This window comes from Sceloporus undulatus, chromosome 10, assembly GCF_019175285.1.
Source record: "Sceloporus undulatus isolate JIND9_A2432 ecotype Alabama chromosome 10, SceUnd_v1.1, whole genome shotgun sequence".
Lineage (NCBI taxonomy): Eukaryota > Metazoa > Chordata > Lepidosauria > Squamata > Phrynosomatidae > Sceloporus > Sceloporus undulatus.
Genome location: NC_056531.1, coordinates 10221946 through 10244075, shown reverse-complemented (window position 1 = coordinate 10244075; position 22130 = coordinate 10221946). Strand labels below are relative to the sequence as shown.

The 22130-nt window shown below is 42.5% G+C and overlaps 1 protein-coding gene across 11 annotated transcripts in view; it reads right to left on the bottom strand.

Moving 5' to 3' along the window:
• Positions 1-22130, bottom strand: part of ARVCF (ARVCF delta catenin family member) — a 640643-nt gene that overhangs the window by 168690 nt on the left and 449823 nt on the right. For all 11 annotated transcript variants that reach the window (XM_042441597.1, XM_042441595.1, XM_042441594.1 and 8 more), the window contains one exon: positions 13872-14479. In XM_042441597.1, coding sequence (XP_042297531.1) covers positions 13872-14479 — 608 coding nt within the window. The remainder of the gene's footprint in view (positions 1-13871; positions 14480-22130) is intronic.

Here is a 22130-nt window from a genome sequence, read left to right as displayed (position 1 = left end):
TATTGGTTTTAAGTTAGGAATGAATGATGGCTTTTATGATGTTGTATGGTTTTATCTTGGGGGGTTCTTATGTTATATAATGTATTGTTATTGTTTTTGTTATTATTGTTAACCGCCGTGATCATTGGAACGGCGGTATATAAATAAACCTTCATTCATTCATTCATTCATTCATTCATTCAATAGTGTGTCCAGTTCTGGGCACCACAATTTAAAAAGGACATTGAGAAACTGGAGCATGTCCAAAGGAGAGCGACTAAAATGGTGAAGGGTCTGGAAGCCATGCCCTACAAAGAACGACTTAGGGAGATGGGGATGTTTAGCCTGGAGAAGAGAAGGTTAAGAGGTGATACGATAGCCCTGTTTAAATATTTGAAGGGGTGTCATACTGAGGAGGGAACAAGCTTGTTTTCTGCTGCTCCAGAGACTAGGACCCGGAACAATGGAAGCAAGCTACAGCAAAAGAGATTCCATCTCAACATTAGGAGGAACTTCCTGACAGTAAGGGCTGTATGGCAGTGGAACACACTCCTTCCTCAGAGTGTAGGGGAATCTCCCTCCTTTGAGGTCTTTAAACAGAGGCTGGATGGCCATCTGTCGGGGATGCTTTGATTTGGATTTCCTGCATGGCAGAATGGGGTTGGACGTGATGGCCCTTGCGGTCTCTTCCAACTCTATTATTCTATGATTTTATGATTCTATTACCCACAGCACGGGAAATCTTAAACTGTTGATTGACTATGACCCTTGTGAGCTCTAGGGTTTCCTTGTGGCCATCCCTTGTTCCCTGTGACACCAACATTTGTGGGTTTCCTAGTTTTTGCACAGGATTCTTCCCATTCCAATGCACAGGATTCTTCCCATTGAAATGACTCTATTAAGGGTTAGTTGGCAGTCAGATAAATGGCAGTAACCATGATGGCTGATGAAAAGGAACTGCGCTTCAATGATCATGCTTGGCTTATATGAGTGCAAGCAAAGGTGTGGGGTTTCTGCCAAAACACAGCTCTAAACGTTTTCAAAGATCTCCGTGCAGGCACAGAGCAACCCATATGTGTGAGTCACAGACACCACAAAGAAGAAGTTCATACAACAAAAGAAACAAATAGAACAAGTCTACCAAAACACTGGATATGTTAGCTCAGCTGGGCAATTCAAGAAGCAAACCATGCAAAATGATTCAATGGCCTTCCTGCTAGTAGAAGGTAGATATATTCATTATCAAAACACTGCAGAGGAAAAAGAAGAGGACTTTACCTTAAGGACTGAAAAAGAAACAAATAGAAATATCATTGCATAAAAGCTGGAGGGTTGGGGAATGCAGAGGCAGGATCAAGAACAAGGATTCGCACACGGCACAAAGAAAAGAATGATAGTTTGTTTATTTTTAGCTCTCTGGGTGGAGATGAGGAATATTACGAGGGAGATAGATGGGCTCCAGGGTTGAACAAATGCGTATTGTAGAGCAGGCAGGAGTGAGAGAGGATGAAGGATTCTTGGCAACGCTTGGAAAGAAGATGAAGAAATATGACTGCAGAAAAGACATCCCTATAAAAACACATAGTGAATGTGACAGGAGGGAGAGAAAGAAATAGGAAAAGATCTAAGTTGAAAGCGAAGCACCGAGACAGTAAATCTGGGGAAAGGTGGAGGGGAAGGTGATGATATGTTAGAGCTTCACAGCTATTTGGGAAGAGAGTCAGGGTTAGATACATCTCTGAACAATGGCCCTCACCAAGTCTGAAGAACGGTTTATGGGTTTCTGAGAAAGCATGAGGATACATACCGATAGTAGGAATGGAAAAAATATTCAAAAATATTTGAAAAATGGTTGAAAAGAATTTTTTTTCTCTCCCCGTGTTGAGAAACCCTGACAAAAAGAATCCTGGACTGATGTTGATCTTCTGCAGTTTAGGAAAAACATTTTTCCATGCAGAAAATGCTGTTTTCTGTGCAAAACAACCATGTGTGAATTTTGAACAGAGTAAGTCTAGAATTGTGAAAACTTTCTCACAGCAGGAAGAAAATTGCTAAAGTTACCCCTTGCTTCCTTCAAGAAGAAAGGTAGTGAAGAATTAAAGCCCTAATGGATGCACAAGTAGGACCTAAAATAAAGTATTACAAGTGTAGAATAAATACTGCTGTTGAGGGTTCCAGACAAGGAGGCACACAGTTTTCAAGTAACTCCCATTCTGCCACCGTGATCCTCGTTTAATTATATGTGGATTTGCACTTGGAGAATAAGTCTGTTGTTGGTATATGCCTATGATTCCAAACTTGAGTGCCAAGCATGGTTAGAGAACAACTCCATGAATCTTTGACAACTGGCACCACAATTTGAAAAGGATGTTGACAAGTTGGAGCATGCCCAGAGGAAGGCTACCAAAATGATGAAGGGTCTGGAAACCATGCCTTATGAGGAGAGACTTAGGGGGCTTGGTATGTTCAACCTGGAGAAGAGACGGTTAAGAAGTGCTACAGTAGCTCTGTTTAAGAATTTGAAGGGGTGTCATATTGAGGAGGGAGCAAGCTTGTTTTCTGCTCCTCCAGAGACTAGGACACTGAGCCATCGATGCAAACTAGAGGAAAAGAGGTTCAACCTCAACATTAAGAGGAACCTCCTGTTTGACAGTGGAACACACTTCCTCGGAAAGTGGTGGAGTCTCCTTCTTTAGATGTCTTTAAATAGAGGCTGGATGGTCATTCATTGGGGGTGCTTTGATTGAGAGTTCCTGCATGGCAAGGGGTTGGACTGGATGGCCCTTGCGGTCTCTTCCAACTCTATAATGCTATGATTGTATGAACATGCTGGCTGGGACTTCTGGAAATTGAAATATGGTGAGGGAAAAACAGAGAAGGGCAAAAGCCAACTGGCTGGCTGTCATCTCCACAGTCGCTCAGCCTGTCTCCTCTCTGCAGCGGAGTGACCAGCCAGCCTTGGCTTCTGTCTTGTGGCCACACCATTACGGGGAGAAGGCAGACTGAGCAGCTGAGCAACAGCGGAGCAGCCACGTGACAGAAGCCAAGGCAAAGGCTGGCTGGCTAGGCCTGCACATTTCCATTCAATCCACTCCAGCCACAATCTGGCGAGAAGAAGCAGGAAAAGTCTTACATCTCCCTCCAGTGCCCCTGAGGGAAAGTTTAATGGATGATATAATTGTTCAGGAGAGTTGCAGTCCCTGTCAGTTGTCCAGAGCAACTGAAGACTTGTTATTGTTACTGCAGCTGCTATCAAACACAGAGCAGCAAAGGTAAACCCAGCCACCCTAACTTCAAGGGAGATTATCAGATGGGAAGAAAAGCCAGGAGTAAAAGGCATACTCCCGGCAAAGTCACACAATTGCGCTGAAGATTTTCAGATGATATCGCACTCACCCAAGACTTAACCCATAAAGATCCAGGAATGCTCCAGCAACAAACCATTCACGGGGAAGTCCTGGGAATGGTTTATTGCTGGAGCATTCCTAGATCGTCAAAAGATATTTCAAAGGGGTACTTGGTAAAGAAAAGATTAAGAACAACTGGTCAATATAGAACTTCCATATTTATGAGTCCTATACTGTTGAAAAGCAGTGACTAGGAAGCAACAACAACAACAACAACAAAATTCTTATAGCAATCAAACCAGAGCTTTGAAGTTACTTTTTGGGACTACAGCGGGCGCTTGGTATCCACTGGGGTTTGGTTCCAGGATCCCAAATGGATCCCAAAATCCATGGATGCTCAAGTCCCATTAAATACAACAGCAGAGTGAAATGGTGTCCTTTATATACAAGGGCAAAATCAAGGCTTGCTTTGTGGAATTTGTATTTGTTTTGGAATATTTTCAAGCTGTGGATGGCTGAATCTGTGGATAGAGAATCCACAGATACAACTCTCAAAGGACCAGTGTAGCCCCAACAAAGTAGTCTTTCTGAATTCTGCTAAACTCCCACTGTGGTCTTCCCAGTATCACCTGGTAGGATACTGGACTCAAGAGACCTTTCACTGGATCCAGCAGGGATGGTTTTACATCTTTGTGTAATTATGACTGGATAAAAATGAGGACAGGCATATGCATGCATGGTGGTGTGCAGACAGATGGAAAATCTGTGCTGTATTAGAAGGCGCTCTCTGAAGTGGAATTCTATTCCCCCCCCCTCCACCACGTATTTCCAATCTATATTCAAATGCGAGTGTTAGGAAAAGTGGGTCAGAAGTGAGAAAAGAGATGTATTGCGAGAGGAAGAGAGAGAGAGAGAAAATGCGACTGCAGACCAAATGGCCAGCTACCAGACATGTAAGCAATTGACAATTAGCAAAGAGATTATGGGTTTAACCCATCTGTTGGAATTGCTGGCAGACAGAATGAGATCCCTTTGTAGCACGTGGGCCAAGAAAGCAGGCTACACACTAATACAGATTTGTTGTTGTCGTGTGGCTTCAAGTCACTTCTGACTTATGGTGACCATAATGTGATCCTATCATGGGATTTTCTGCAGCTGAGAGTGTGTGATTTACCCACAACGTAGCAGGGACTCGAACCCTGGTCTCCAAAGTTCAACACTCTACACTAGTGGTTCTCAACCTGTGGGTTGTGACCACTTTGGGGTCAAACAACCCTTTCACAGGGGTCGTCTAAGACCATCGAAAAACACATATTTCCGATGGTCTTAGGAACCAAGACACTGCTCCTCTATCCAGGGGGTGACCACAACAGGAGAAACTGTATTAAAAGGTCACAGCATTAGGAAGGTTGAGAAGCACTGCCCTACACCATGCTGGCTCTTTCAGGTGTATTCTTTTAATAGATATTTAATATTTTCATCCACTGTTGCCACTGTCGAGAAACTGGAGCGTGTCCAAAGGAGGGTGACTAAAATGGTGAAGGGTCTGGAAACCATGCCCTATGACAGTGATGGCGAATGATTTAGAGACTGAGTGCCCAAACTGCAACCCCAAACCCATGTATTTATTGTAAAGTGCCACGTCCCTGTGGCTTTCCAGTAACAAACTCTGGCGAACTCCACCCTGGGTGATGGTGTGTGTGCCCACAGAGAGGGCTCTGAGTGCCACCTCTGGCACTCGTACCATAGGTTTGCCACCACTGCCCTATGAGGAACAACTTAGGGAGCTGGGGATGTTGAGCCTGGAGAAGAGAAGGTTAAGAGGTGATATGATAGCCCCGTTTAGGACACCATGGAGCAATGGATGCAAGCTACAGGAAAAGAGATTCCAGCTCAACATTAGGAGGAACTTCCTGACAGTGAGGGCTGTTCGACAGTGGAACACACTCCTTCCTCGGAGTGTAGTGGAGTCTCCTTCCTTGGAGGTCTTTAAGCAGAGGCTGGATGGTCATCTGTTGGGGATGCTTTGACTGAGAGTTTCTGCATGGCAGGGGGTTGGACTGGATGACCCTTGTGGTCTCTTCCAATTGTACGATTCTATGACTATTCGTATCAGTTAACATTAACACATGAAGCTGCCACTACTGAGTTAGCTCATCCAGCATACCTTGACTGGCTGCAGCTCTCTGAGAAATTGGCAACCAAAGCATGCATAGTGCCAGGACAAACAGAGAGTCACAGCTAGGAATATAAATTCTTGCTAATCTAAATCCCATTTGGGAGAACGAACCCCCCCCCCCCCCCCCCCTTACAGCCAGACGTTTTTGAGCATTTCCACTTAGTCATTTGCATCCGCCAAGAGAAATATTGCACAAATTGTGCACGGTGTTTGGGGGATTTTTTTTGTTTTTATTTTATTTATTTTATTTTTTTGCACAAATTACAGTCACAGTTCCTTTGTCGCATGGCTTGAGGAAAAGTACATGCACCAGATGGGTTGTCTGCCTATTTGGATCAATAATCCTGTCTGGCTATACTGGCTGGTTCTCTGTGGGAGTGGGGAGCAGAACAGCCTGGCTTAAGAAAGGAGATAAATATGAGATTTGCATAGGAACCTCTTGTGCAAATTGTGGGGGGAATGAAGAGAGAAAGCTCCGTATTTTGCTTTCAGGTCCCCAGGTAGAAATCTTTGCTGCAGTCGGAAGTGATACGCCTTTTTCCATAGAGGAAAGTTTGTTACATCCCCAATCATCACAGTGACTTTAAGTGAAGACAGCTGACTTGAGTGAAGGTAGCTGGCTCCATTTGTTCAGCTTGCAGGTCAAGGTCCTACCCTCCAACCATCCAGATTAATTTTCTATCCTCCCACTTTTTCAGCTGCTTTTAAACTGCCCCAGGAGTTTATCACACTGGGGCTGATTTCAGCATTAAAGAGAGATTAAAACGCATTTCAAGCATCCCGCAAATGAAGCGGAAATGGTGAGCAATTGCACGAAGGATTATCACACACAATTGTGCAAATAAAGTGTTATCGGAAATGCATTGTCGCTGAAATCCTGAAAGTAGAAAGATGCACATTAATGCTTCTTGTGACCACTTTAATGGCAAGTTTTGTGCAAAGTCGTGTGAAATAGTTATGTGTAATTACACAATTATTCTGGGATATTCACGGGATAAACTCCCGATCTCCTTCATGTGATAAACTCCCCAGTCTCTCCTTCCCCCTCCTCCTTTCCCCCTTTGTCCTAAGCTTATTTCAGTCGCTGCAAACTGAGTTCTAAGGGCAAAAGGGGTTTGAATTCAGTTAACTCAGCAGGAGGAGAAACAGAGGGGCGGAATCTTGCTCTTCCCAACCATAGCAACAGCAATACCACCTATATTTCTATACCACTTCATGGTGGACTATGCACTCTCTAAGCGGTTTACAATGTGTAAGCCAACTGTCCCCAACAAGCTGAGTACTCATTTTACCAATCTACGAAAGGATGGAAGGCTGAGTCAACCCTGGAACCCTCAGGATCGAACTCACAACATTGTGACTGCAGTAACAGCATTTAACCACTGCATCACCAGGGCTCTGTAGGCTTCCCAGGAGGCTCAGGCAAAAGCAAACTGGTAGCCTCTCCTAGTTTGTCTCTTTTTCCTCATTCATTACCTTTGCCACCTTGACCACAGCCTGATGGTGCATGGCCACCCGTGTCCTGGTTTTCCTCAGTGAAATGCTGGAGTGTGTGCATGGTTTACTCCAGTGTTGCTGAACTACAACTCACACCACTGTTCAGTACTGTGGGTTAGTGACCATATTAGACCATTTCCAGGCCCAATTTGAGGTCATGGTGTTAACCTTTAAAGTCCTTTGAGGCCAGCTTATTTGAAAGACCATTGGCACTCATATCAATCCATGCAAATAATTCCTGAGAGCAACTTTCTGGTCTTTCAAGAAAACCTACTAACTAGGCTGGAGAACACCAAGGACAGGGGACACTGTGTAGAAGCCTCAAGGCTTTGGAAGTCTTTTACAGGGTCTCCTCTCTATTGGATTTTAGACTAATACTGCTGTTGTAGTAGTGCACCTTCAAGTCGTTTCCAGCTTACGGCAACCCTAAAGCTGTCATGGGGCTATCATGGGGTTTTCTTGGCAAAGTTTGTTGAGAGGAGGTTTGTCATTGCCTTCTCCTGAGGCTGAGAACATCTGACTTGCCCAAGGTGACCCAATGGGTTTCATGGCTGAGCGTAAAGACATTTTTAAAAATAAAAAATCTAAAGAAAGAAATTGGCAGCATGACCTTTCTTGGACTTCAGTCTACCTCCACGGATACATTTGGATGCAGGTGCTACAAGATCTCTCTACGCACTGATTCTACAGACTAACATGGCTATATCTTTGAATATTTAGATTTTACATTATCCTAGGGTTCTTTTATTCTGCAAGTGTTTCCGACAAGTGCTATGATTTTCTCCCTGCGTTATATATTGACTGTGTTTTGCGTTCTAATTGTATGGTTCTAATGAATTTGCATTTTAGGGTTTTACAAGCTGCCCTGGGAGGGATCAAGGAGCCTATAAATACTTCATAATGGAATTAAATCAATAAACAAAATGCAGGATGATATTAAATAGCAATGGCAGTAAGAATGCCATCATCATAATCAATAAGAATAGTAATGATAGGAACAGACGGAGTAAAAGTAATATCTGTAAGGAGAGGAGGAAGACAGGAGGAAAAATCCACATCTTGGTTGTTTCTCAGTGTTACAACACTGTATGCTTTAGCTCCCCATTGCCAGCTGTAGTCTTTGTCCATTGGCCAAATTTCATTTATCGCCAGAATTATTAACCTTTCAAGACTTATTGAAAATCAATTCCTTTCCTCATTTCTAAGTGGGAGGAAAGCCGCTGGGCTCTCTCTTCATGTCTGACCTCTGAGGGATGGTTGTTGATACCAGGAGGGGGAGAACTGTGACAGTAAATCAGCGCAACATGTCACCAAATGGAGAAATGGATGCCTGAACAGCCAAGCTGTAAAAAATGTAACAGAAAGGGGGACTTTCCAACATCAGTGGACACAAGGAATAAATCATCTATGCTGGATCCCACATGGTGTCTTGAGATGAAAAGTGGATCTAAAATCATTTCCTTTATTTTCAATGTTCGGTCCATGAGTATTTCTGTTTATACAGCCAATATATAGTGCCATCATCCTCACACAAACAGGGCATGGTGGGTATAAGCAGACTTGGAAAAACCAGAGGCTTATCAAAATGCAAGCTCCAGAAATAGAACACCTAAGAGGAGAAGACAACCAAAACAGATCAATGGGGAGGGACAGTGTTCAGTGGCCACAGAATGCTGACTCTTAGCATCTGCAATGCTTTGCGAGTCTTTATTACACCTTGGTGGGCTTGTGATATTTGTAAATCTATCTGACTTACTTTTTCAAATACAATCGCCCCTTTGAACTCATGGGGGATCTGTTCCAGACCCCCCCCCATGAGTTTGAAATCTCGCACATATTCAAGCCCCATAGGCTTGAATGGGGCATGTGAATGTGGGGTTTGCACCCATTAATAGTGGTTGCCCCTCTGCGATTTTCCAAGTCCGCACATTTCAAGTCCACGGACTTGGAGGGGCAACTGTAAATGCAGTTATAGTTAAAAGAAATGTTACCTGTTTTTGGCTTTCTTGGTGGATGGGACACCAATCCAGGGCAGCATCTCTGGCTGTTACAGTACTGTATATACTCATGTATAAATCTAGAAATTTTAGTCAAAAAATTGACCCAAAAACCTGGGTTGACTTATTCACGGGTCAATGTAAGTACTGTACTTTAACTCTTATCAAAAAAGGGAACCATCCCCTGGGGAGAGGTGAGAAATTAATCTCTTCTTGGAGGGCCTAAAAGAAGCCATCAACCCCTCTACTATCTCATCCATCCAGCCTTTAGGGTGAGCACACCCTAAATGCCTGTCAACATTTTTCAAGATCTTGGGTATCATTTCCCTTTGCTTCATCCATTCTATCCTTTGTTACATGCTGCTAAGTTTTACCCTATGAGTCCTATCAACATCCATAATTTGGCCCCCAAACCTGCCCTTGACTTATACATGAGGTCAACATATAGTTAAGCATATATGGTAATTCAGTGAGCTTTTCACAACAGGGCTCTGGAGTCCACAGCTACTTTGACCTCAAAGTATCCCAAGGTAAAAGCTCCATGTGGCACACTGGTTACGTTGGTGGTGTGAGACTGGAGGACCAGTTCGACTCTCAGAATCATAGAATCATAGAGCTGGAAGAGACCACAAGGACCATCCTGTCATTCAGTCTTAGCTTCCCCTCTAGGTTTTTTTGAGCATGAAGGGTGGAAGAACCAAATATGTTGCCCTAAGCTTTTTTGAGTTAGGATGGGATTTTAAAAGTCAGACAGATATCAAATAGACAAGAGAATGATATGGAGAACAGGTCAGCACTGGCAGATAAATGCAAAAAAAAGGCAGGTTGGATTCTTGCGAAGGGCATGCTGTGATTTTTTATTTTTTATGTATCTCTTTTCCTCCCTTCTCCAGGGAATTCAGGAGGAACAAACAGCTCCCTATTTTATACTAAAAGCTTTATCATAGAATCATAGAGTTGGAAGAGACCCCAAGGGCCATCCAATCCAACCCCCTGCCATGCAGGAAATCTAAATCAAAGCGTCCCTGACAGATGGCCATCCAGCCTCTGCTTAAAGACGTCCAAGAAAGGAGACTCTACCATGCTCTGAGGGAGCGTGTTAGTTACAGACTCTCTGTATCCATGGATTCTGCATCCACAGCTTGAAAATATTCAAACACAAATTCCAAAAAGACATCAACAGATCTTGGTATTCATGGGGTTCCTGGAACCAAGCCGAGGTGGACACCAATAGCCCACCGTATTCACGTTCTTGGACTGATTCCTTCTGTAGCCACATCAGTTTGTGTTTCTGCAAAACGAATGCTTTCTTTCTGGACACAATCATCCTGGCAGCCATTCTGTGGTGGCACCCACATGGCCTCCTTAAACCTGCAAAAATGCCCACCAGCCCCACAAAGTTATAGACCGTCCCATTCTAACCACTACACCATACCAGTTCTGGAGCCAATGAGGCACTCAAAACTGAGCAAAGGGGAGTAAAATTAACAAAAACATGTGAAGCCTGTTGACAGATCTGGCAGGTATATGACATTGTCATTATATTTATTCTTGTCAGCTTCAGTTGTGATCCCATATAGACCTTGCTTTTAAGGAAGACAAGAGGGGAAATCCTCATACAAACACAAAAATTTACCCTGCAATCAAAGGCTAATTACTTCTGAGCTTCATCATTAAATAGAAAACAGCATTTATTGTCAGAGGTGCCTTGGAAATGAAAGATGATGGCTAATTTATTCATGGAAAAATTACTTTGACTATTTCTGAAGCCAGGAAGAGACGTTACCTTAAATAGCATACCCAGCACTTGCCTCTTTATGTTGCTACACTGCATTCAAATTAAATTGCTTGTCAAAGTTCCTTGATCATATTTAAATACGGAGAAAAACACACGGCAAAAGTAATGCAAAAAGAGAAGAAGAAACACTTCTAAACAAGTTGGCCCCATGGAGACACCACAAAATAATGCATCAAAGGGATGTCTGCAATATTTTAAAAATGCAAACATATAGCAGTAGTAACTGAGAGTACGGGTTGAGTTTCCTTTACTGAAAATGCTTGAGACCAGAAGTGTTTTGGATTTCAGATTTTGGGGGATTCTGGAATACCTGTATTTGCATATACAGTATGTATGCAAACATGCCTTGGTTGAAACCAAATGACTTTAAAGACACACTTCTAGTTCGTTTAATTGATTATTCATATTTTGTTTTTAAAGTCTGGCTATTATTATTATTTTTCAACCCTCTTACTGGAAACAACAATAACTATTTGAATTTAAACATATTAACTTTAACAGTTTATTGGCAGCTGTTCATTGTATTATACCATAATCAGTTGCTTTGTTTTAATCACTTTATATTACACTGCATGAAATGCCATCCAGAAACAAATCCTTCAATTTAACATAAATTCAACCAAAACAACTTTATTCAAAAGAGCACTTTTTTAAAAAAACAATTATTATTTAGGCTAGCGGCCATAACATCTGAACAGCATTTCGCAACTTAATGTTCTGATTTAGTGCAATATTGGTGTAGTCCTATACTCTTATATATAGGTTACCAACTAGTCAGTGTAATTCCCAAAGAAAGATCAAGCTTTCTAATACACATAATAATGTTTCACAGTATTAACATAATTATCAGGATTTGTCCTTAAAACATTAATGCAAAAACAAAACAAAACAAACCCCCCCCCAAAAAAAACCCTATCCAGGAAATAAGCTCTCAAATTCTTCTTAAAGGACTGAATAGATTTTGTGATGCATCTTGCTCATTCATTTCTATGGTTATGATTATCAAAGCTGTCACATAAATCTAATTTATGTGAAAGTACAAAACTCAGTTTTGGACAAAAGGAAGACCTTTTGTTGCAATCTGAATGCAACAATTTCACTACTGACCTTCCTTTTAGACAGTTTCCTAAACCAATGGTACTCAAACATTTTACCTTTGGGTACACTTTTTACCTTTGGAATCCTCCTTTATATCTACAGTACACGCAGACATGATGTCTGCCCACTTGATGTAGAGCAGCAGTTCTCAACCTGTGGGTCGTAACCGCTTTGGAGGTGGAAAGACCCTTTCACTGGGGTCGTCTAAGACCATCAGAAAACATATAATTCCAATGGATTTAGGAACTGAGACACCGCTCCTCTATCTGGGGGGTCACAGCATTAGGAAGGTTGAGAACCACTGTTGTAGAGGGATCAGGGCCTCCAAGTCTTGCATTAACCTTGAGCAACTCTCATGCCCAACCACCCCAGAGGTCCTGCTCCACCGTTTAAGAACCACTGTCCTAAACAATTAACTGGCATTTCTGCTGGCCTCCTAGGAATGAATTGCCCATTCTTTGTCTGCCTTTCGTCTCCTTACAAGGATTATCAATCAACCTGAGAATGACCATTGCTAACAGGGTTACCAACTCCAGCATACAAATTAATCTCACACATGCAGAAAGCACGCATGCTGTGCCCAAGATAATATAAAAAGTTTTCTCTATACAAACCCCCAGAATGGATGTAAAAAGAGCAGACCATAGAATCATAAAATTATAGAGTTGTAAGAGACTGCAAGGGCCATCCAGTCCAACCCCTGCCATGCAGGAACTCTCAATCAAAGCATTCCTGACAGATGGCCATCCAGCCTCTGTTTAAAAACCTCCAAAGATGGAGACTCTACCACACTCCGTGTGTTCCACTGTTGAACAGTTCTTACTGTCAGGAAGTTCTTCCTAATGTTGTGGTGGAATCTCTTTTCCTGGAGCTTGCATCCATTGCTCTGGGTCCTAGTCTCTGGAGCAGCAGAAAACAAGCTTGCTCCCTCCTCAGTATAACATCCCTTCAAATATTTAAACAAGACTATCATGTCACCTCTTAACGTTCTCTTCTCCAGGCTAAACGTATCCAGTTCCCTATGTCTTTTCCCATAAGGTATGGTTTCCAGACTTTTCACCATTTTGGTGGACCTCCTGTAGATATGCTCCAGTTTCTCAATGTCCTTTTTGAATTGTGGTGCCCAGAACTGGACACAATATTCAGGTGAGGCCTGACCAAAACAGAATAGAGTGGCACTATTACTTCCCTTGGTCTAGACACTATACAGAGGTACCCCGGGTTACGAAATTAATTCGTTCCGCGCCGCTGTTCGTAACCCGAATTCGTTCGTAAGCCGAATAAGCCCATAGGCGCTAGCGCTGGAAGCCGCGATTTCGTGCGAAAAAGCGCCGAAAAGCACCAAAATTTTTTTCGTAAGCCGAAAAATATTTCGTAACCCGGAACAGTTATTTCCTATAGGATTTTTTCGTATCCCGGAAATTTCGTAACGTGGGTATTTCGTATCCCGGGGTACCACTGTACCTCTACTGATGCAGCCTAAAATCACATTAGCCTTTTTTAGCTGCCACATCACACTGTTGACTCATGTTCAATTTGTGGTCTACTTGGACTCCCAGATCCCTTTCACACGTAGTCTCCTTAAGCCAGGAGTCCTCCATCCTATATCTGTGCATTTCATTTTTCCACCCTAAGTGCAGTACCTTACATTTCTCTGTGTTGAATTTCATTTGGTTAGCTTTGGCCCAGCTTTCTAGTTTATTCTAGTTAATTTTGATCCTGTCCTCTGGGGTATTAGCTACTCCTCCTAGTTTGGTGTCATCTGCAAACTTGGTAAGCATACCCTCTATTCTTTCATCCGAGTCACTGATAAAGATGTTGAATACAGCCTTCCAAACCTGAAGCCCTGCAGACGTTTAAACTACTGCTCCCACCATTTGTGATTGACCAGGACTAGTGGGTGGACATCAGCTGGACGAAGCAGCCATGAGGGTAGCTGCATAAAGAAAAGCAAATATTCAACATAGTGGTTTTACCTTCCCTTGAGAGGCCTTCCTCTCTCAGGCATCCCAGCTGATGTCCTGCGGTTCACTGTTGAGTATTCTGGATCAAGCTCATATCCCTCATCGTCAACTCCAAGGCTGCGGTTATCATCTTCAAGGCCATATGGCTCAGGTTGGAATCGTTCTGGCTGGGAGCGGTTCAGGTCTGCGTTGCTCCCTGTTGGCACCTGAGGTTGGGGCAGCGGGCCATAGTTATCCCTTCTGCTTGGCAACGTGAAACTACCATCCTCTGGCCGGTAACTGTTCCCAGGGACATAGGCATAACGTGGACGGTAATTGATGCTGCGGGACAAGCTACCATAGTTGTCCGGGAGGTCTCCATAACCATCGTGGCCCACGAAAGGGCGGTACTGGCCGTCGTGACTGTCTGGATAGGAGTCATTGTAGCTGTTGTAAGATCGGGTCAAGGTGGAAGAAGCTTGTGGTGTGATGTATCGTTCCCCATTCTTCATGTGCCTCCTGTCTATAGAGTCAGTGTAACTGCCCATGGGAGATGAGCCTTCCACCACAGGGAGACCATCGGGCCCAAGTGGAACCTGGCGCACGGTCCGGGTTGTGACAGTTTTGACCATTTTGGTTACCTGTAAAAGCAGAAAGATTCATATAATCATACATAGTATCATACAATTGGAAGAGACCTCAAGAGCCATCCAACCCTCTTCTGCCATGCAGGAATACACCATCAAAGCAACCCCAACAGATATCCATCCAGCCTCTGTTTAAAAACCTCCAAAGGAGACTCCATCAAACTACATCATTTCTTCTTCTTCCAAATATAGTCTCTTGGGACCCATTTTAGAACTGTTTGGACAGTTTGAGGACATTTTCATTAAGTAACATCCCAACAATTTTAAACTGACAACAAAAGAAGATTTTGGTAGGGACGGACTGAATGATAACTGGTTCTTTTATAAACAAATAACAGAAAGAGACCAAATGGACAATGAATTAGAAAAATTTGAACCAGTTAAAAATGAATTGGATAGGAGTTTTGTAGATGACGGTAAATATCACACGGCAAAGCTTTGTAACATTTTAAGAGAACAAGAGCTGGAGCACTGAATCAAAGATTCAGTAGTGAAATGGGCCAAAGACAGAGGAAAAACTACTGAGTTACAATCATGGGGGAAAATATGGGAAAACTCCCAGAAAGTTACTTCATGCCAAAACTTAAAAGAAAATATTTGAAGATGCTTCACCATGACACCAAAAACATAAAAAAACATGGAAACGAGAATTTTGGAAATGCCAAGAAACAAATGGAACCTTTTGCTCCATGTGGGGGAGATGTGCCTTAGCAAAACAAAACAAAAACAAATAATTTCTGGGAAAGAATACATAGAAATATTATAAGAAAATGTTCCAAAGAGCCCAGGGTGATATCTATTGAATTTGACTGATAAAACAAAATCAAAAACTGAGAAGACACATCAGAGATTACTTCTATATACGGCAACGGCAACCAAGATGCTTTATGTGCAAAAGTGGGGGAAAAAGGCAACATCGACAATGGAGGACTGGTTAATAAAGCTAAAAGAGATGATGGACCTTGATATATTGACTACTCTAATACAAGACTATTCAATAAAACAAATAAATGGCTGGAAACCAGTTAAAACTTTTTGGATCAAGAAACGGTATAATCTAATAATCACAGGCAACTGATTTATAAACTTCCAGGAAGACAACAAGAAGACAAAATATACTGTAATATAACATTGAATATAGAGAGGAAGACAGTGGTTAGAATTACGTAACAAATAGAAGTTACGGTTACACTTAACGTAACAGAAATTGGAACAATTTAATAGCTTGCAAGCTCCAGACCAGCTGGTAGGAAGTTAGAATCTTTATACAACCAAGCAGGAGATAGACATCACAAAGGAAAGATATATTTTATATGAGGAAATATTATTTGTTTATTACATGTTATACATATTATATACGCGGTATCTTCTGTATATATGGATTATATATTATGTCTTTTTTACATGTCTGAATTGATGATTCAGAATTTCTGATATGTGATATCAATGTTATCAGCGATTGGTGGAGCTGGTATTATGTGATTTTTATAAAAAGTGTAATTTTTTAAAAATCATTTAGACATATAGCTGATGGTCAAAAATCACTTCCATATAGTAAATTCATAGAGGAACCAAAACAACAACAACAATGTAATTCTAGGCTGCTTCAACAGGACTACAGTGCATCAACACACTTCTTACAGTAAAGAAATTCTCCTTCATGTTTAGGCGTATTTTGTGCACTTTGGTTGGTCCAACAAAGGTATCACTGTTTTGCGGATTTTGAGTATTTAGATGGACTCTCTTCCCATTTTAATCCTTTGAATTATAAAATCATAAACTCATAGAGTTGGAAGAGACCACAAGGGCAGCAGAATAGAGTGGCACTATTACTTCTCTTAATCTAGATACTATACTTTTATTGATGCAGCCTAAAATCGCATTGGCCTTTTTAGCTGCCACATCTCACTGTTGAACTCATGTTCAACTTGTGGTCTACTTGGACTCCCAGATCCCTTTCACACGTTTCTCGTTCAGCCAGGTGTCCCCCAGAATCCTATATTTGTGCATTTCATTTTTCCGCCCTAAGTGCAATACCTTACATTTCTCTGTGTTGAATTTCATTTTGTTAGCTTTGGTTTGTCTCTAAAGGGTCAGAAGAATAACTGGAACTTGACATCCTATATTTAGCTCATCTAACATGATGAATTGCTGTACAACAGTGCAGGCAACTATGGATGGATGGATGAATGAAGATGTGTATGTGTATGTAGTGTGAATTTTTTCCACCCTGCACCTCTGTTGTGGACCAAGAGAAATGTCTCTGTTATTGTGCATGGAAAGGAAAGTCTCAGCCTGGGAATATGGCTGGGATGAGGAGCTTTAATCCAATCATCATTCAATTCCTGATAACCTTAACAAAACTCATGATAATTTTTAGTACTATCAAACACACAGTAAAGCAAAGGCTGCAAGAAATGGTAACGCATGACATCTAAATAACGCAAGACCTTCCTGAGAAACCTCCCACCGACTGCCATCACAGGGCTTAACCATTTCATGATATTGTTGTTTAGCAAGCGAAGGGAAACAGTCTTTTATATTGGTTCAAATAATTTGTTTCCAAGGCATGCTATGATCACATCTCATTTACTGCCGAAAGCAATTCCTGCTGTCACCCTAATTCAAATTTGTTGATTTCATGCCCCATTTTATACACACACACACACACTCTCTCTCTTACAGACCTGTTGGCAAATTTATCAAGGATGGTAGTAGTGGCTCACAGCTAAATGCAAGCATTCTCTTTTGTTGTCACCCCCTCTAAACCTCAGTGGATCTGCTCAAATGCAGCCCACGCTTAAACAACAACCCAGTAGAGAAATGCCTATTGTATACCTTTCCCTGCCAATTGTTAAGATGATACATAGGAAGAGCCCTGTTGGATCATGCCAAAGACTCATCTAGCTCAGCATTCTGTTCCCATAATGAACAACCACATGCCTCCACTGGCAAGACTCAAATGCAACAAGACTGTCCCCCTCATGTTTCTTGACATATTACCTCCGAGGTAGCAGGCAACTGTTCTGACCTGTGTCCAGTTCTGGGCAGCACAATTCAAAAAGGATGCTGACAAGTTGGAGTATGTCCAGAGGAGGGCCACCAAAATGGTGAAGGGCCTGGAAACCATGCCTTATAGGGAAAGACTTAGGGAGCTAGGTATGTTTAGCCTGGGGAAGATATGGTTAAGAAGTGATATGATAGACCTGTTTAAGTATTTGAAGGGGTGTCACATTGAGGATCATAGAATCATAGAGTTGGAAGGGACCTCAAGGGCCATCCAGTCCAACCCCATTCTGCCATGCAGGAAATCACAATCAAAGCATCCCCAACAGATGGCCATCCAGCCTCTGCTTAAAGACCTCCAAGGAAGGAGACCCCACCATGTTCCAAGGGAGTGTGTTCCACTGTCAAACAGCTCTTACTGTCAGGAAGATCCTCCTAATGTTGAGGTGGAATTTCTTTGCCTGGAGCTTGCATCCGTTGCTCTGGGTCGTAGTCTCTGGAGCAGCAGAAAACATGCTTGCTCCATCCTCAATGTGACACCCCTTCAAATACTTAAAGAGGGTGACCAGGATGGAGCGAGCATGTTGTTGGACTTCAACTCACATTGGTCCAATGGCCAAGCACAACAGAAGTCAAACATTGAGGGTCGCAGACTCCCTAGCCCTTTTCCAGAGGACAATCCTCATTGTGCGCCTATGGGCCCGAACTGTCAGGCTTCAGGTCACTTCGGAGGTATGCTGTTTAAATGATACACTCATCTTAAGAGGCCAGAAGCTGCACCAAAGCTTTGGCACGGCTTCTGGCCTCTTAGGATGCATGCATAATTTAAACAGCATACCTCCAAAGTGACCTGAAGCCCTATGTTCAGGGCCCTATGTTTCCTATGTGAGAAAATAACAAGAGGGTGGAGATGGGGCTATTTAAATTGAGAAAACTGAAGGTAAGCCAATCTCTCCTCAGTGTCCCAATATCTCTGTTAATCTTCTTTGGCTGGTTTTGAAAGAGATGTGAGATCAACCATAGACTTATGATGTCTTATCTTGTTTGGCCCTTAAATTGTTGAAAAGAGGACTAAAGACCCTGGGAGATCTCTGCATGCCTCAAAATGCTTCTCTGTGGCTGGGGTGAAGAAGTGTTGTGTTCTGTTCTTAAAAGGCATGTAAGCAAGGGAGAGATCCTCCCTTACCAAAATCCATCCAAAAGTATCAAATGGCATTCGGCACAGGAATGGAGTTAGCGCCACTCGTCTTCCCTCTAGTCCCTTCCCATGTTACCTAAAGGTGCTAAAGATTCCCATAAGAAGAGTTTATTCCTGACGTTTTTCTAGCATCTGATGCTGGTGAAACGTCAGGAATAAACTCTCCTAGAACATGGCCCGAAAAACCACAAAAAACTATGGATGCTGGCCATGAAAGCCTTCGACTTCACAGTCCCATAAGGTTTACATATCCGAGTATTCAGGAATGATGCTGAGGAATAAACGGAGAATCAATATTTAAAGACAAGGGGCAATATGCTATCCCCAATTACATCACAGAATTATTCAATCCATTCTAAGAGGACATTACTTCTCCTTTCCTTGCTCCATTCGTCTCCTCCACCCACCACTTATAGATTGGCTTGAGTCCCAAAGAGACTTTACTGCATCCACACCAAAACACAAAACATTCATTGTCCCACCCACGATGGGAGTAGAAATTCCATGGAGCTTTAGAGGAGTAGTAATAACAAATGAGCATTTTTTTCCTGAAAAGTTTGCCACTACGCCTAACAAGATTTGCCCATAAAAGGAGGAAAGCAGTCATTTAAAAAAAAAAAAAAAATCAATTCAGAAGATGAGTGGAAATCAATATATTAGCTTTCGCAAGCCCAGGAAAAGGACAAAATTATCTTGGAAGGGAGTTCAAACACTTTTCAAAGCTTTTAGGACAATTTTCAGATATCGACATGTATTTGATAAAGTAAACAAAGTCATTCAATCCACAATCCGAACCAAAACCCAATGCCTAATGGGCAAATCTGTGATCGGCAAGTGCAGTGGTTCATAAGTTGGGAGACATCGAAAGAGAGAGAGAGAAGGAAAGGGAGACATTTAGGCCGACAGCAAGTGATATAAAAATATCGATCGACTGTCAGATTACCCAAGCTACTGCAAATAATAATTATTATTACTACTAGTAGTAGTATTAGAGCTTGTTGTTTTGAACAGCTCCAAACATACATTCTCTGCTTTGGTATCATATCAACAGGGAAACAAAAAGGAAAAACAATCCACCAAACAATGAGCATCATCTCCCCAAGACATCACAAGTAACTGATACATTTTTCTAATGAAGTCCTGCAAAGTCCATAAAAACAGCATGCCAGCAACCCTACCAGCAGAATAATTAAGCAACCTTGCGAGCCAAACAAAGCATCACCAGCTACCGACGCTGATTCGGCCGTCCTAAGAAATAGGACGAAATACAGAGGCCCCCCTCCATCCTGATGGGGGTCTCCTCCTTAATTAGCTTCTCTGCTGCAGCTCCATTCTTTTTTACTGTTTCACTTTAAATTAGCGGGAAGAGACCTATGCATATAACAGTTGTACTGACTTCCTGGATGTGGCTGTGGCACGCCAGTCGCATCACAAACGTACTATTTTAAATCAGCCACAAAGTCAAGCAAAAGGGACTAGGAGAAATACAAAGGCACCATGGCAGCAGTCAGGAATTGGCTACATTGGCCAAAAGGCCCGTCACCCACCTTTTAGTGGCATCCCATTCAGAGGATGTGCAGCCCAAACCCCAGTTCTGGTGCAAGCAGTCCAGATGACACCTGGCACATTCTGGACCAGAAGCGGTGTCTCACACTCTTCAAATGTTTTAAAATATATACAGTGGGCCCTTGGTATACACGGGGGATCCATTCTGGACCCCCCCCCCCGCGTATACCAAAATCCGCGTATGCTCAAGACCGATGTTGAAGAAAGAAAGCCAAGGATATCATTAACATATAAATTAAATAGGGTGGGAGCCATAATGCATCCCTGTCTAACTCCTTAAGCAACCAGCCATATGATTGAAGCTGGGTGCCTCATTCTGACCTCAGAAGTAAGTAACCCATGGTAGTGGCTCAGTGGGATGCTCATGAGGACAGACACCATGGCATGAGAACAGTCGGCCAGGTAATGGGGGAAGGTTGGAGCAGATGTAGGGCCAGGATACTCTGGGCTGCCTCTGGAGTATCCTGGCCCATGCAGATCTGGCCTTTAAAAGACCACTGTATATACTCAGCTGTAAGTCGACCTCACGTATAAGTCAAGGTCAGGTTTTGGGAGAAAATTATGGATTTTGATATGACCCTTGGATATCAGACTTATGGGCATATAACTAAAGATCTAAAAGATGAAGCCAAAGTAAACAATGCCAAAGAACTTACAAAATTCCATCAGGTACAACTGTTTGTGCTCATCCTAAAGGCTGGATGGATGAGAGACTAGAGGGGGGTCAGTGCTTCCAGGACAGGTTACGCTCTTGCTCTTTACCAGTGAATGGCTCATTTTAAAATAAGTGTTGAAGTGCAGTACTTACATTGACCTGTGGATAAGTCAACTCAGTTTTTTTGGGGTCAATTTTTGATTAAAATTTCTAGACTTATACATGAGTATATACAGTACAAATCTTCTCAGAAGAGTCTACTAAGTAAGCAGCAGCTATGACTGGAGTTCTCAACCAAAGGCTTTGGACCCATGGACAGAGAAAGAGAAGTACATGATCATGTGAAATGCATAGATATAGGATGGGGGGGACGCCTGGCTTTAGGAGACTATGTGTGAAAGGGATCTAGGAGTCCACATATACTACAAGTTGAACATGAGTCAACAGTGTGATGCGAGAGCTAAAAAGGCCAATGTGATTCTAGGCTGCATCAATAGAAATATAGTGTCCAGATCAAGGGAAGAAATAGTGCCACTCTATTCTGCTTTGGTCAGGCCCCACCTGGAATATTGTGTCCAATTCTGGGCACCACAATTGAAAAAGGAGGTTGAGAAACTGAAGTGCGTCCAAAGAAGGGTGACTAAAATGGTGAAGGGTCTGAAAACCATGCCCTATGAGGAACTGGAGATGTTCAGCCTGGAGAAGAGAAGGGTAAGATAGCCCTGTTTAAATATTTGAAGGGATATCATATTGAGGATGGAGCAAGGTTGTTTTCTGCTGCTCCAGAGACTAGGACCCGGAGTAATGGATGTAAGCTACAGGAAAAGAGATTCCACCTCAACATTAGGAGGAACTTCCTGACAATAAGGGCTGTTTGACAGTGGAACACACTCCTTCCTCGGAGTGTGGTGGAGTCTCCTTCCTTAGAGGTCTTTAAACAGAGGCTGGATGGCCATCTGTCGGGGATCCTTTGATTGAGAGTTCCTGCATGGCAGAATGGGGTTGGACTAGATGGCCCTCAGGATCTCTTCCAACTCTAGGATTCTATGACACAAAGATACTGGAGCTGGCCACTGGAGGATGCAAAATGTTTATGTAGATTTACATTATTGAATTTATACCCCACTCTTCCTCACAAAGGTCCAGGAAAACTAACAGTCATCAATCATCATCATCATCTCCTCCTCCTCCTCCTCCTCCTCCTCCTCCTCCTCCTCCTC